The sequence below is a fragment of the Bradysia coprophila genome, unplaced genomic scaffold (assembly GCF_014529535.1).
Source record: "Bradysia coprophila strain Holo2 unplaced genomic scaffold, BU_Bcop_v1 contig_350, whole genome shotgun sequence".
In the NCBI taxonomy this organism is placed as follows: Eukaryota; Metazoa; Arthropoda; class Insecta; order Diptera; family Sciaridae; genus Bradysia; species Bradysia coprophila.
This window is the reverse complement of record NW_023503608.1, coordinates 7841467-7857686: the sequence shown is the minus strand read 5'-3', so window position 1 is coordinate 7857686 and position 16220 is coordinate 7841467. Positions and strand designations below refer to the sequence as shown.

Below are 16220 nucleotides of genomic sequence, written 5' to 3'. Positions count from 1 at the left end.
CGATTTGGCATATTCGTTTCAGATAGTAATGAACAACGCCTTTGATATAGCGTGTCCTATACGTTCTCACAGTGCAGGCAACACGGTACCTTATTACTCTCATGAGGATAGAATTAAGCGAAAGAAAGTCAGGAAAACATTCAATGCGTGTAAAATTTCTGGCAACTTTGAGGTTTACTACAGCGAACTAAGAGAGTATAATAGAAATCTGAGACGCAAAGAAAGATCGGCATGGAGAGATCAATGCAGCTCTATCAACAGTATCCACGATTCAGCCAAGTTATTTAAAATACTATCGAAGGATCCTGCTCAGGCAGTCGGTTCGCTGCTGTTACCATCAGGAAATTATACGAGAAATCAGACCGAAACGTACGAGCACTTAATGAAGGTTCACTTCCCAGAATGTAAGATTATTGGCAAAGATGAAACTCATGGGGGACTGTCACTACCTGAAATGGAGGGCGAGGTAAATTCTGAACTTATTGACGAAATAGTCACTAATGACAGAATTAGATGGGCGATAAATACATTTACACCTTTTAAGTCGGCAGGCCTAGACAAAATAATACCTGCTATGCTACAACAATCTGTAGGACTCATCAATTCGGTGATTATAGATATCTTCAAAGCAAGCTTACTTCTAAAACATATTCCAAGTTGCTGGCGCAGCGTAAAAGTAGTGTTCATCATCAAACCGGGCAAGAGTGACTACTCCTTAGCAGAAAACTACAGACCGATAAGCCTGACCTCTTTTATGTTGAAAACATTAGAGAAACTAGTTGATAGATACATCAGGGACGGACCTCTTTCAGTAACTAAATTAAACAAAAAACAACATGCATATCAACCAGGGAAATCTACCGAAAATGCACTGCACAATATTGTCCAGACCTTAGAGCTGTCTCTACTATCTAATGAATATGCCTTAGGTTGTTTCATTGATATTGCCGGAGCCTTCAACTACATAACTTACAGAGCAATTAAGCGAGCATGCAATAATTTCGGCATTGACCCTGGCATCACTGGTTGGATCGAATTCATGCTGCGCAGTAGGGTGGTCTTTGTACATTTTAATGGACTATCTATCTGTATAATCACAACAAAAGGATGCCCACAAGGTGGAGTTTTACCTCCACTCTTGTGGTGTCTAGTAATAGATGAACTTTTGACGGAGCTGAACAACTTGCATCTCCAGACCGAAGGATTTTCCGACGACTTAGCCACTATCATTAGAGGCATATGTGTAAATACGTTATGCGGCCTGTTGCAAACTTCATTAAACATAGTGTCTGCATGGTGTGATAAAAATGAACTTAGTATCAACCCGGATAAAACAACGATGGTCCTATTCACCAGAAAACGTAGTGTCGAGGGCCTATATATTCCGAAAATCAAAGGAGTTCCAATAAAATTAGCCGAATGGGTTAAATATCTAGGAATTATTCTTGACTGTAAACTACTCTGGGTTCTTAATCTTGAACACCGCCTAGACAAAGCAACTATTGCCCTGTGGCAATGTCGAAGGGCCTACGGGACCAAGTGGGGCTTATCTCCCAAGGTTATGTATTGGATTTACACTACTGTGATTAGACCCATCCTACTGTACGGCTCATTTGTTTGGAACCACATAAGCAAACACAAACATATCCAAAAGAAGCTAAAGAAATTCCAAAGGCTAGCATGCAAATCAATTACGGGTGCCTGGAAATCCACACCCTCGGACGCTTTAGAAGTTATCCTCAATCTTCCCCCGCTGCACATTTTGATCCAATCGGAAGCAGTAAAAGTCATAGACCGACTAGCATCTCAAGGAGAGTGTGTCATAAGACAGACTGACCACACCGAGGCCTGGTTTGAGGCGACTACACTACTACCGATCTTGTCTATGCCGTCGGACAAAATTAATAAAACCTTCACAATGGATAAAAATTTTGAAGTTGTCATTCCTGACAGGAATGAATGGCTTAATGGGGATCTTCCACCCAAGCAAGGCATTGTCTTATACACTGACGGCTCCGTTATAAATGACTCTGCAGGGGCAGGGATGTACTGCTCCAAGCTTAATATGGAAATATCGATACCACTCGGAAGCTATGCCGATATATTTCTCGCTGAATTACGGGCAATTATTGCTGCTTGTCATACGCTGTTGGATAAGGATTGCAAGGACGAGATGGTCTATATATGTGTTGACAGCCAGGCCGCCCTAAAGGCCTTAAGAGCATATGTACAAACATCAGCTTTATCACTAGAATGTTGGAAAATAGTAAATCAGGTGGCTAAAAACAACAACGTGAAGCTGGTATGGGTTCCAGCCCATTCCGGCATCGAGGGCAACGAATCGGCAGACACATTAGCTAAAGCTGCAGCTTTGAGCAACATTTCCGGACCCGAACCTATAATTAAGGTTCCTCATTCTTCGAAAAGACGAAAGTTGCTATCGTTACAAAAACTAAAGTTTCAAGAACACTGGAATAACGTGCAGTCATGCCGACAGGCTAAAGAATGCATTCGCATCAACAATAATAATACCAAGTACCTAGTAAATGTAAGCCGTACAAGACTGAAACTATATACAGGAGTTGTAACAGGACATTACGGCTTCAATACTCATCTCACTAATATCGGACTACGAACAGATCCAAGCTGTGATCAGTGTGGACACCACTCGGACACAGCCGAGCATTTTCTGTGTGACTGCCCAGCTTACATTATGAACAGGTGTAAGCATTTTGGCGGTTATATCATAAAATACCAGGCGATCAAACATATGCAACCCAAGGACATTCTGAACTACATAGTGAGTACAGAAAGGTTCCAAGACGTAGCGTATGCCTAATTTAACTAAATAGTAGCACAATAGGCCCAACGGAGGCCTCCGTGCGCGTTCTTCTACCCTAGACCTTTCTCTAGACTAGCGGAACAACTATCCTTAATATATATATGCTGCATTTGACTTTGTTTTCTCATATATCCACACCCCTCCTCAACAAAAAAGAAGTTTTTCCGAAATTCACCCAAAAACTAAGAACGGGTGTCGATTCAGGGACCTTTTGGGAGCTCAGAACAGTATTCAGTAAAATCGGACCAGCTCCTTCCCCATACAAAATTTTTCATTTCATGTAATTTCATGCACCCCTCTGAAATCGTTTTGTCACAAAAGTTCGGTGAGTGGACATATTTTGATCGAAGTTAATTTTTATCTTATAGTTAGAGGTCATACCTTTCTAACGATACCCCACTCAATGAGAAAAATCACTTCGTTGACTTGAAAATTGTCGTGAAGTCGCCAACTCGAAACAGGCTAAACAGTTAAGAGGCACCGGTACTTTGCCGAAAAGCATACATTTGGGTGATTTTTAAATACTGGATTTTAGTTTACTTTTGATGATATCTTTCCACCAGAATCCTTTTTCAAAAATGTACGACCGCAATTCCGACCAAGAATGTGTTAGCTTTCAACAGAAAATAGATTTGGTTGCAGCAATTTGACCAACTCTGAGAACAATGAGCAGTTTATGAAAATTTCATTAAACTACTCACTTTTCTCAGAGCTGGTCAAACGACTACAACCAAAACTATTTGCTATTGAAAGCTAACACATTCGTGGTCGGAATTGCGGTCGTACATTTTTCAAAAAGGATTCTGATGAAAAGATATTAACAAAAATGAAATACGAAACACGCAAATGTAGGCTACAATTTTAGCGAAGTGCCGGTGCCTCTTAATACAACTCATATTGAGTCTTCACACTTTTCATATTTTTTTTGACTTTGATAGAAGGAACGTAAATAAAACGTTTTTTAAGAAAAATTTATGAAAATGAATACTATACTTTCTTTGATTACTCAGTTTGCTCTATTTTTGAATAGGCGACTTCACGACAGTTTTCGGGTAAACAAAATGATTTTTCTCACATGAAATACATTGAGTGGGGTATCGTTAGAAAGGTATGACCTCTGACTATAAGATAAAAATTAACTTCGATCAAAATATGTCCACTCACCGAACTTTTGTGACAAAACGATTTCAGGGGGTGTATGAAATTTCATGAAATGAAAAATTTTGTATGGGGAAGTAGCTGGTCCGATTTTACTGAATACTGTTCTGAGCTCCCAAAAGGTCCCTGAATCGATACCCGTTCTTAGTTTTTGGGTGCATTTCGGAAAAACTTCTTTTTTGTTGAGGAGGGGTGTGTATCCGGAACAAAGATTAGCAAAATTTAGTAACTTATGTTTGGACAAGACGTTCTTTAGATCACACTTTACAATGTGTGATGGTACAATTTTGGCCATATGAAGAAAAATGTAGATCGTGCTGTCTACTACCTTTTTCGTCATTCGGTCCAAAACGTACAATTTTTTACCCTTACACAAAAAAGAAATAGATTGGCCATTCATCCAAAAATTTTGTTCAAGCGTTGAAGCAAAAATAAATACGAAATGTGTAATAGTGTAACTGGAGTACCATGAATTTATAGTTGGGTCTCTTGTGCCATTCCGCTCGCTATAGGTTTTTCCTTTATTGTGAAACAAATTTTCTTTTTCGAAAATCAACTTTTTTAGAACATTTTTTGCGAACGATGCCATTTTTTCTGACAGAAGAAACTAGGTACTCGAAAATTGGCGCCAACGCGTTTGGATTATTTTTCAAATTTTGTTTGACGTTCGAACCACGTATGTGTGAGGTGTTTTGTGTATGTTATACATTCGTAACATCGGTTTACTTTAGAGTCAAAACCACATCGAAATTTTCTGTGGTAAAGTGACAGTTATGACATTGACATTTTTGACATCAGAAAAATTTCGTCATAACCTCAATTTAAAACGTGAACTGGACACAAAACTTGTCTTAAAACAATTAATTTTGAATTACCTTACAGTATTATCGTAAATATTACAATAAGGATACGCTAATACCGTAATATTATTCAAAATTAATTGTTTAAAGACAAGTTTTGTGTTCACGTTTTCAATTGAGGTTATGACAAAAATTTTCAGATGTCAATAATGACAACGTCAAAAATGTCAATGTCAAAACTGTCACTTCATGACAGAAAATTTCGATGTGGTTTGACTCTTAGCTTCAGTTTTATGTCTATGTATTACCGGGGTAGGGTAGTCTCGCACACCACACAAATTCAAGGTGTGCGAGACTCACCTCTAAGTGGTGAATCTCGCACAATCATGACTTTCCGATACATGTCGTAAAAGGGCGCATACTATGATTCGCGTGTGCGAGATTCCCCGACACCGTATTACCGGTGTAGTTATTTGGCCAAAAATAGATCACTAAGTTTTACGATCAACCTTGTACCCCGAATAGTAGATCTAGATAAGACGAATCTGGAAATAGGAAGGTTGAACAATTATCACTCAAATACCGAACAATCCAATTGTAAATATTTGTTTCCCTAGACAAATTGTACGTGAAACGAAACCAATTTTTCCTGTCTAATTATATGAACAAGCTATTGACCGTGGTATCGCATAAAATTTAAAATAAAGAACGAAATAAAAGTATCTCTCGATGCAAGTGAGTATCATCGTTGGATTTTCTAAAAAGTTCCACTTTGCACAAGAATATTGTTAAATTGCAACTAATTTAATCAATGCCAATGTTAAAGAGAAAAAACATGATTCTGAAAATATCCTTACCATCCCTTTTACACCGCCGCACATCTTTCATTTCTTTAATCCAATTTTTCACTTGATAACATCAGAATCAATATTTCATTTCCTTTTTTCAATTTTCCTGTAAATTATTCTCTTATATTTTTCCATATGCCATAAAAAGCATACAAGGACATAACATATAAATTGCTCATTCACTTCATCCTCTGTGTATCGTAGCAAGTTTTATGGTGAATGGTGTGTGTATACATACGTACTGTGATGTACCGTTAGCGTTCGCCTCTGTCCTTTCGTCATCGCATATAAATTTATATTTTATTCATAAAATATGGGGAAAAAATTGACACTATATAAAATGGTAACAAATATAAAACGGGATAGAATGTGATGAGAAGGATGCTAGCGGTATAGATGCTGAATTATTTTCAAATATCCTCAAATTAGCATATTATCATAATACAGAAGAAGAGTGTCAGAGACTCCAGCGGAACGACATTATTCTTTATCTTACGCTGTATATTTCATTTTCTCTACATCGAGTTGTGTATGAACGAGGAGGGTGTCGAACAGAGTGAAGGCATTGAATTATCAATGTTAAAAGTGTAGACTTCTCGTATAACCTAATCTTAGAAAAACGGAGAAAAAAAATTGTCTTCTTGAAACGTTATGAGTGATATTTTTCAGCAAAGAATTTTATTATTAAAAAATTCAACAAGAAACAAAATCTCAGCAGCGAATTTTTTGTTGCAAGAAACCATCCAAATCGAACAAAAATTGCACCAAAAAGATTACATCAAACGTTCGAAGCGAGGTTGCAACTGGCTGCATTTACGAAATTAAATCAACGAATAGTTTATTATTTTGAAATTTCGCAAATTTTTCCCGTTTATCTTTTTCTGAATACTTTGGTCTTCAAATTAAATTTTGAGATAAATCGGAAAATTACGGAATGAATTAATGACTCCACATTCAAAGATGCCTTTTCTTTCCATGATGGCATGGTGATGAATTTACTAGGATTAGGATAAGCGGGTGAGACGGGACACAGGGTCCCAGCACCTTTGCCTCCAAAACGCCTGTTGTGTATAGGTACTGAGTAAATTAAGGTGCAAAGGTTACAAAATGCAAAACACGGCAAATCAAGGTCAATCACCCTAATGTTTAAAAATCCTATAGTACAGTACAGCCCGACCAATTTTTGTGTCAAGAAAACATGTAGTTCAGTGGTCAAACGCGATGAATTACATAAAACGGAAAACCCAAAGAAACTATCAAACGAAAAAACGTCACTCGCTAAAAGTGATGAAACTGACGCGTCATTTTTAGTCTGGAATTTTCAAACAAATTCATGTGACCAAAGTTTCGTTGTGGAAATTGAAAAAGAAAGCAAAATATTTCTTTTCTACGTTTTCTGCATTTTTTTTTCTCCAACTTTAATCGTGTCTCGACTGAAGTTAAAATTGGCAATTTCTAAAAAGAAAAAAAAACGAAAACGAAACAAACAAAAACGTTCATCTAACACCACTTTTCCCCTGTCAGACGTATTAAAAATACAATGAAAAAGATGAAATATAAATGCTGGGTTGGGTGTGACATTTGATTAATAGGTTGCTCTGTGTTTACATAAATCGTTGCCAACATTGCAACATTACATTGCTCAATGGTGTTGTACTTGTATAAAACGGTCTTGCATATCCACGTTAGGTAGATGGATAGATATATACCGCACCAATATAACCAGTTTCAGATGGTCCTTTGTGGATATGGCAAATTTATCCAATGCAATGCTGTGTGAATGAATATGACTATAACTCTGATGCACGTCTAGTTCGAGTTGTATACAGAGTAAAAGCACATCAGAATTTTCGAAATATCTGTGCATATCAAACACTCTTTGCAATGTTATACCATCAGATCATTGTTGTAAAATGCCACAATTCTCCCCTTTCCGAAAATTTACGCTAGCCGAATGTATACATTCTTGTATGTTATAGCAAAGGATAATCCTTTTGTTGGGAGTATTAAACAGGAATAATTCTATGTCGGACTAGAGTATTTAAATGTTAAATGAAAATTGTATATTTTACATTGTAAGAATTAGTCTGGGAAATTGCTAAGAAATAACAAAAATTAATCTGAGAACATTCCATCCGGAGCTAAGCGCCACAAGTTTGCCAATTACTTTCGAATGCACAAATACGATGAGTTCTCTCCAAGCGCTATGCATCTAATCATAAAATACGATTTTGGGTAACGATTTAACCCATTTCACCGATGCTAAATACTTGCATGATCATTAGGGCAATTCCCGACCCGAATTTAAATTTTTATTCTCGAATATGAAAAAGGTAAATTATAAAAGGACAGAATTTGTATGTCGATGAACGGTTTTGTAATTTGAGTGGCGTCGAATCCTGATTTTACAGATGAAATCCGTAGATCCGATGTTTCTGCAACTGGAAGTCGGACACCTATTGGTCTTTTATTGATAAACTTTTTTGTGAATGAAAGAACATTAGGCATCCGACTTCTGTGGTATATAGAGGGACGGGTTGGCTCAGTGGTAGCGTAATAGCCTTCCACCAAGAAAATCCGGGTTCAATCCTGGTGAGGGCTAATTCTGTATAGGATTTTTCCTGAATGTACAGCATGAAAGTAACGTCCCTAAGCATACCCAAGCTTCATAATCTGGATAGTTCAGGTGATTCAACGAAACGTACACAGAAGAATGACCCATTCACAATGAATTCTGTGTGCAAATATCGAATATCTAACTTTAGGCGTAGATGTAATCAGCACCAGACAAATAAATCCTAAAGGCTTGCAATAGGCGTGGTCAGGAATTCGCGTAGAGCATCTGGTCCAACAAACAGATCGATTACTCACACAAATGTCCTACTAGCGTATCTAAGTTTTGTGTATACCGCATACACGGGCTTGTTCAGAATATGCATGGTTGTATTGTGAGCTAGAAGATGTAGTCCCGAATTTTCAAAGAAACTGGGATTTGTTAAATGTTAAAAGGATTGTCGAAAAAGAATTACATTTCGACACGGCTAAGGATATTGCCCGCTTCACCGCTCTGCAGGCACCAGAATCAGGCAAATGGCTAAACGCTCTGCCAGTGCCAAACAACGGTACAATGCTTGACAACAACACCATCAGGATCTGCATCGGTCTGCGACTAGGTGCAAGAATCTGTCATCCACATTCTTGTCGGTGCGGTTCATCGGTATGCAGAGCTGAAAGCTGCAAATTATATTTTCGTGCCTGTCGCATTGGAGTCATTTGGCCCTTGGGCTACGGAGGCAAAAGATTTTATTAACGCAATCGGTTCCAAGCTCAACAATTTGAGTTCGAGCAATCGGTTCGAAAACGTCCTGCTACTACCTGCATCAGAGAATATCGCTTGCAATTCAACGCTACAACGCGTCTTGTGTTATGGAAACGATTCCTGCGACGTCTCCTCTAGACGAATTTTTTTAATATTTTATCAAAACGACCCCTGGTCGTTTAACGTTCGGTTTTTATGTATGAATCAAGTTTTTCCTTGAATAAAAACTTTAAAAAAAAAATGGGTAAAAAAATAGTGTATGAGTGTGTGTTGTAAGCCTACATGTAGGCGTAAAAATATTCGTTTTTGACGATTACTCTGAACCAAAATCTTTTTTTCTTTAACACGTTTTTGCTTGCTTTTTACCAAATGCTCACCCTTTGATTTACCTGATTTATTAACCATTTATTAGCCAGGTTAAGCATCATAAGTCAGTTATAAATTGTGATACATCAATGAGATATGGTCGTGCCTTGGTGAACCACGGTAAATCTCTCTTTTAATTTTTAGTAAATCAAAGTAAGCAATCTCGGTCACCATCACTTGGAAAGAAATTGGGTCTTGGTAAAAGAAAAAAAAAATGATGGTTTGATGGATTCAAGTAGTGCAGCTAAATCTAATAAATTACTAATATATCGAAGTTTTGTAGAGGATTTTTTTCGGCATCTTGACTCAAGATTCTTGACCCTCACCACATGACGTGTAACATCACTTAGCGAGCATTCCATCCACCTTCGTATGTACAACACTCTATACCTTTAACCTTTTTTCATTCCTACAATTTCCTCACAAAACCAGAAAAGTTTTAAGTTTCTATAAATTAATTAGTTAATGCGGTCCTCCAAGGTGTACTCATTAAAGTATTCTTTATTGTTTTTATAATGCATAAAGGTATAATAGTGCCTTACGACTCTACACTCCAATATTTCCCCAAACCTAATTTACGAGGTAAATGGAAAAAAGCACTTTTGTTTGAGTAACGCTTTATGAATGGGGCTCTTTAGCAAATTTTTCTTTTAATGAATTACATATTTCCACAGTAACAGATATGACATCAAACAGAGATTGCAAAGAGATAATACGGTTACAACAACCTTTCTTATGGCCGTGCGTATAATTCTTTGTCCTCCTTCCCCACCTTGTTCATCTTTACCCTGAAAACATTTTTCAGTTAATATCTTCTCGTCTATTCTCGCAACAAAAATGAATTAAAAAATTTTGTTTCAAAGCTTCGTATTACACGTATAACCATAAAGTAAAAAAAAAGAAACGCAAATTATAATTCGTTTGCAACCCTTTTATGTTAAACATCTATAATGAAACCATTTTAAGCTCGTTTTCGTTTATAGCTGGAAGGGAAAACTTGTCACATAATTTAATATCATTTTTAATGAAAATTTATGGCATTTTCTATTTCCCCATCAGTTACAATAACAAATTATAAAATCCTTTAGTATTTGTTTCTACTGGTAATTAGTAATAGTTCCTAATTATGTAGATATATAAAACGTTGATGAATGTACAGTATCTCACCCTCCCTAGCTTCCTTGTCACACGACACTTGCAACCATATGTGTCGAATTTTATTTTGTCACAAAATTGTAAATAGTAAACATTACACAACGGAGACCGATATAGCACCGGAATGTGCCTCCGCTCGAAAGCGTAAAAATATAAATTGCTACTAACTACACAGGGCAGAGAAACCTTAAACTTAATTGCTTCGGTGTCATATTAGATTCCATGCCATGGGTCGTTATGGGAAGCTTTTAAAAACCTTTCTGCAAACACTTTCGTTTATATATTAATTTACCTCCGAAAATGAATTGAAAATACAATAAAATTTAATGGACATTCTCATTAAATTGGTTGGTATGCGTAGGCATTATAATTGTTATTGCCCCCCCTAAAACAATGTACAAAGAGACACAATTCACTTATTAATAGTCTAGTAATCCAAAGTGCCAAAATGCCATGGCAATTATGCGTTGGCAGAGCTTGACTTTTGCTCTTGTTATTTTGTAACGATTTTGTGAACCAAGAAAACGGAAAATTATTTTTTTCCAATGACTTGAGAGGGTCATGTCAGATTGACGTTGGCGTTACATAACAGTTACTGTTCGCGATGTTAAATTTCATATTAGTTTATGAGAAAAAGTTCGCAGATATAAACCAGTTAATTAGAACTTGCCTAGCGTGACTCGTCATTGATTTTTTCATAGTAATTTTGAGACCTTGCGTGCAAACGTGTCTAAATTACTGACACAATAGTTATTTGTTTACCGAGGGGAGTACTAGCAAATTCCAATAAGAGCTATGTTTGCGACCAGAGCGAAGCGAGGGCCGAAATTTTGCTGTAGTTGGAATTTCTTAATTCTACCAGATGTGAAGACACAATTTTTCATGCATGTTTTGTCGTTTTTCTCCATGAAACGAAAGCATCGATTCGCTATCACATTTTCAAAAACATAAACAAAGTGACAGTTCGCATGAGAAAAGTTCTATTTTCTCCCCAGGTGACAGAAAGTGATGCTTTAATTGCCTAATCTGACGATCTCAATGATGGAGGTTAGAATTAGGATCATTTCATAAAGTCCATCATGTAAATTATCACCGTACAGAAACCCAGTATTCAGTTTGGGTAAAGGTGCAAGAAAAATTTCGACTATCTTTGTCGGTGTCTCGGCTAGATCGAAAAAAAAACGTACAAACTTTGCGTTTCTCTGTCATGATGATATTGATAAACAACAATTGCGTACAGATCCTGTTACATTGAGCAAATTCGTACATATATCATATCAAACTTTTCTATTAACTGATGAAATTTTCGACACACATTTGCTCTAATAAACCAAATCCAAATTGTCCCGTCCAGAGTCATTACTATTCCTTATTCACTTAACTCACTTATAACTACTTTAACAAAGTATTGTCGGCCATCCGAACACATTACTGGACTATATGCGACAATATTTTCCATTGTACTCGCATCACATTTTATTACATAGCGTTAATAAATGAGGACAAATTTTGAGAAACACCACACCATGTGCGATATTTCATTCATTTTCCCATGTGGACACTTAATGGTTTTGGGGAAAAGGACGAGATATTTTCGTATTGTATACATAAACACGGACATTATTATGGAAGAGTAGATACATGGAATACATACATATCGCATGAGAAATGAACTTGGGGACTTATTAAAATTTTTATTATTTATCAAAAAATGGAAGAAAAAAAAATTGTCAGACGTGTGGCTTTTGGTTATTTGTTATGCGGGCATAATAATGATATCCTTTGGCTACTGTTTTATTGCTCCAATTTGAATAATAGAGATGTTCGTGTAAAATTGATTTCAATATTTGTTTTTTCTAATTGGTAGACATCGTGAAAGGACAAGTTAGGGGCCATTCATAAAGTACGAGCGCACAAAGGACGATTTGTACTTATCGCTCCACTGAACGGCAAAATATGTAATATGATCAATCGATTCCTTTCTGAAGCCTGTACGTATTTTATGGATGATTTCTTAATTAGAGAGAGTTCATATGATGAATAATTCTGTTTTATGTTATCGGGGCAGAGACTTTTTGTAAGAAAAGGTTTTCTCAAACTTCCTTAATTTTTTGATAAGTTGAGTTTATATATGTAAAATTCATATTTTCTTTGATAAAATGACAAAATAAAGACAAGAATAGTCCCTGAATCGAGCTTAAAATTTGAATTATTCAGTCAAAGTTTCTTTTTTGAATTTTAAAAATTTTCAGGAATTCTCTGCGAATTAAAGGTTACAGTTTTAACATGTCTACGAGGAAAGCCAGTGCAGGCTCAGCCTGCTGACAAATGGGCAATTTGCACGGTGCCGGGAGATTTGACATTTATTCACATTTATTCACATTTATTCAAAGTTTTTTTGTTCTAATACTCCGCACTTGTATAGTTGCCGGGATGCTATTTCGGGAAATATATTTCCGTACAGTAATAAATCGGATTTGTTCTATTTGAGTATAACATACACTCTCAAATCAATATCTCGTATTTTTCGATAGTCTCATCTTAATCCGACCTTTTCTTTGCTTAACGGTAAAATAAACTTGAAAATGATTCTTACCTAGCACGATATACTTACATGTCTTCACCTTCATTTGTTTCATATTATCATAGGCGTTGAAAGCTTTATTCAATTCTATAGAGTCAAGTCTTATATTGAATCAAATTTCTGATATCTCGTTTATTCTGTCGTCGCTGTAAAACCACTTTTTTTTATAAGAATTTTTAATCTAAAGTCCGTTGCCTATCTCTTTATATCTATTCAGTGAACTACATGCCCAAAGGTTTCTTTTATTGATATTCGATTAAATGTCTGCCACATTCTGAGTCTATCTTGGGTAAATGATGAACGTTGCTTCGGCTTTACAGCATCTCTAAATTGATCTTCTTTTATCTAGATGTTTAAATCGAAATTTACTCCATTTTTGAATTAGATTTATATTCATGTACGCATAACATATCGTTCCTTCAAATAACAAGAAAAGGGACAAGCGATGATTTGAGGTGCCACTTTACCAAATAACATATCTCTTTTGATGTATAATCGATTCTATTTCTAAATTCTGAGTAAAATACAGAACACAACGCTGAAAGACACACGATATTTTAACTGCACTATATAATATGGTTTCAGAGAAATCATGCAGCCTTACTCTACTACCACCACAAAAATATGTCTGAAGGCACGGGAGAAACGAATTAAAAAAAGTTTTTCTTCGGAAATAAATTCTCTGGACCATTCTTGTGCCAATCGTTTCGAAAAAAAATGAGCTGAAATATGAGCCACCCTAATTGTCATCAAAGATTTTTTTTATTAAAGATGGTAGCTCGAGCTAGCGCGCACGGAGGCTATGTGTGTCGGCCTATTGTGCTTACTATAGTTTACTATAGCTATACTTACCAAATATTTTACTTAGAATAGACAATACGACCTCTTCAACTGTAGTTCGACTTGGTAAGACTTGAAAAAACCACCAATATTTCGTCCAACATTGAAAAGTCATAATTCTTAATTCGATAGTTAGTCGTCACTTTATGGCAACAGTAAATTTCATATAATGAAATGCGTAAACCGTCAATCAGATTGAATGGTAGACTATATATACAGAAAATGCTATGAACTTTGGCCGAAGCCGATGTCGCACTAATGGCATAGATTGAGAATGGTGAGAGAAACGTAGAGAGGACTTTACAAGGACAATGAATGAAAGATTTTCTTTATAATTTTTTAAAAGTGTATTTTTTAACTTTATACTTTTGTTAATTTTCTGTTATAAAGATCATAATAATTTTATATGCATATATGTGTGTACGTACATACACAAATATATATTTTTGATAAGTTCAAAAAAAAATCATTTCAACATTCTTATCGCTTCTTGCTTTCGTATTTGTTTCATTCACTTTTTTTAATTAATAAAATCATAGAATAAATTACATACTTCTTGTTGTTGTCTGCTGTTTTTTTTCTTTTTTTTATTTCGAGGATGAATGATGTGTGTGTTTTTAATTAAAAATAATGTACACTTCTATTTTAAATTTAATAATCTTGATAGTTGTTAATTAATTATTTTTTTATATTAATAGTTTTTTTAATTTTTTAATTTTTATTTTTTTCTTCATTTTATTTTCTTTTGCATTTATTATTTTTTCTTCATTATTTTTTTTCTCTATAATAATTTCATTTCTTTTATCACGTAATATTGACATAATATTGTTTTTCGGCTGTTATTTCATCAGTTTAACTATAGTGTGTTTTTGTGTTGAAATAGATTTCATTCAAAATGTGTAAGTATAAATAAAAAAATGTTTTATATAGATTTCAAATTATAGTTAGTACAATAATGGAAATTAAACATAATTACATTGTGGTGACAAACCATTTTTTTCAGTTATTATTATTCGTGGGATATTTTTTTCGTCACTTCAACAATATTTAAGTATCCCTGTGGTTGTTCTGTTTCAGTTTGACATTATGTTCTGTTTTATTTTTTTGTTTTTATTTTTATTTCGGTTTGGTAACTTGAAGTTTTGCCTTTTTTTGGTATGGTCTTTTCTTTTATAAGTTTCAACGAATAAATTATCTGTTTAAATTACTCATTTCATTTTTATTTAATTAATATTTTTTTATGTATAATAATACTATTTAATGATAATAATTTTTTAATATATTAATTTAATTTCCTTTTTTCATCTTTTTATTTTTTTGATAGGACAATTTCCTTGTATGACGTTCGGATTTTTGTTGATTTTCATTTTTTTCCCGTCTATTTCAATTTTATTAGTTGCAGAATAATATAGCTGTTATTATTCATTTTCTTTAAATATTTTTCTTTTTTTTATGTCTAATGATGAAACTGAAGAATAAAAATGGCTGAATGAATAAAGAGTTTAAATAATTTAATTAACAAACGAAAGCCTTTGAAATAAATAATCTTCACAAGAAAACGTTTTACTTTCATCCAAAAATGTAACTTTTAATTTATCTTTCTTTAGAAAAAAAATATTTATTTATTCATTTATTTACCGTTTTTTTGATTCTTTTCTTGTATATTTTTATAATTTGCCTGATATGGTTTAATTTAATAGCCGCGTGTTTACAAATTTCATCGAAATTACCTATTAGTGTTTACACTGTTTTTCTTTTTTTTCTTTTTTGTCTATTCCTTTCGTCATAATCAGTTTTCCTCTTCTTCTTTTTTAATTTAATTATTCTAATTCCAGTATTTTACTTTTTTTTCTCTTCATTTTAATATGATTATTAATACTGTTGTACTTAAATTTAGATTTTTAGTATTTTTTTTTGTTAATATATTTTTATATTTAATAAATTCATTATTTCATTTATTTATTTTTCTTTAAATAATAATAATTTCCTGGCTGTGAATAGTTGTTGTGCACAATAAATTAAAATTGGTTTTCATTTAATTTATAATAACATTAAAACGAAATGAAAATAAAATAAAAACCGAAAAGAAAAATTATTAAATTATTAGAATTGGAAATAGTTTAAATCGGACATGGTTATTACTTATGACTGAATTCTGCCGCCAAAATGTTTATCTTACATAATTCAATTCTCTGCCCTGTAAATCTCCTTGTTTATTACGAGTGTTTGTTGTTATTATATTTCGTGGATGAATTTTTTAGTTTTATTCTTTTTCTCTTCGTTTAATTATTTTTTTGTTTTTGTTTTA

The 16220-nt window shown here is 34.3% G+C and overlaps 1 protein-coding gene across 1 annotated transcript; it reads left to right on the top strand.

Moving 5' to 3' along the window:
• The first annotated feature begins 2065 nt into the window (after positions 1 to 2065).
• LOC119081116 lies at positions 2066 to 2839 on the top strand. Its single transcript, XM_037189860.1, has one exon. The coding sequence runs from the start codon at positions 2066 to 2068 to the stop codon at positions 2837 to 2839; it is 774 nt and encodes a 257-aa protein (XP_037045755.1).
• The last annotated feature ends 13381 nt before the right edge of the window (positions 2840 to 16220 follow it).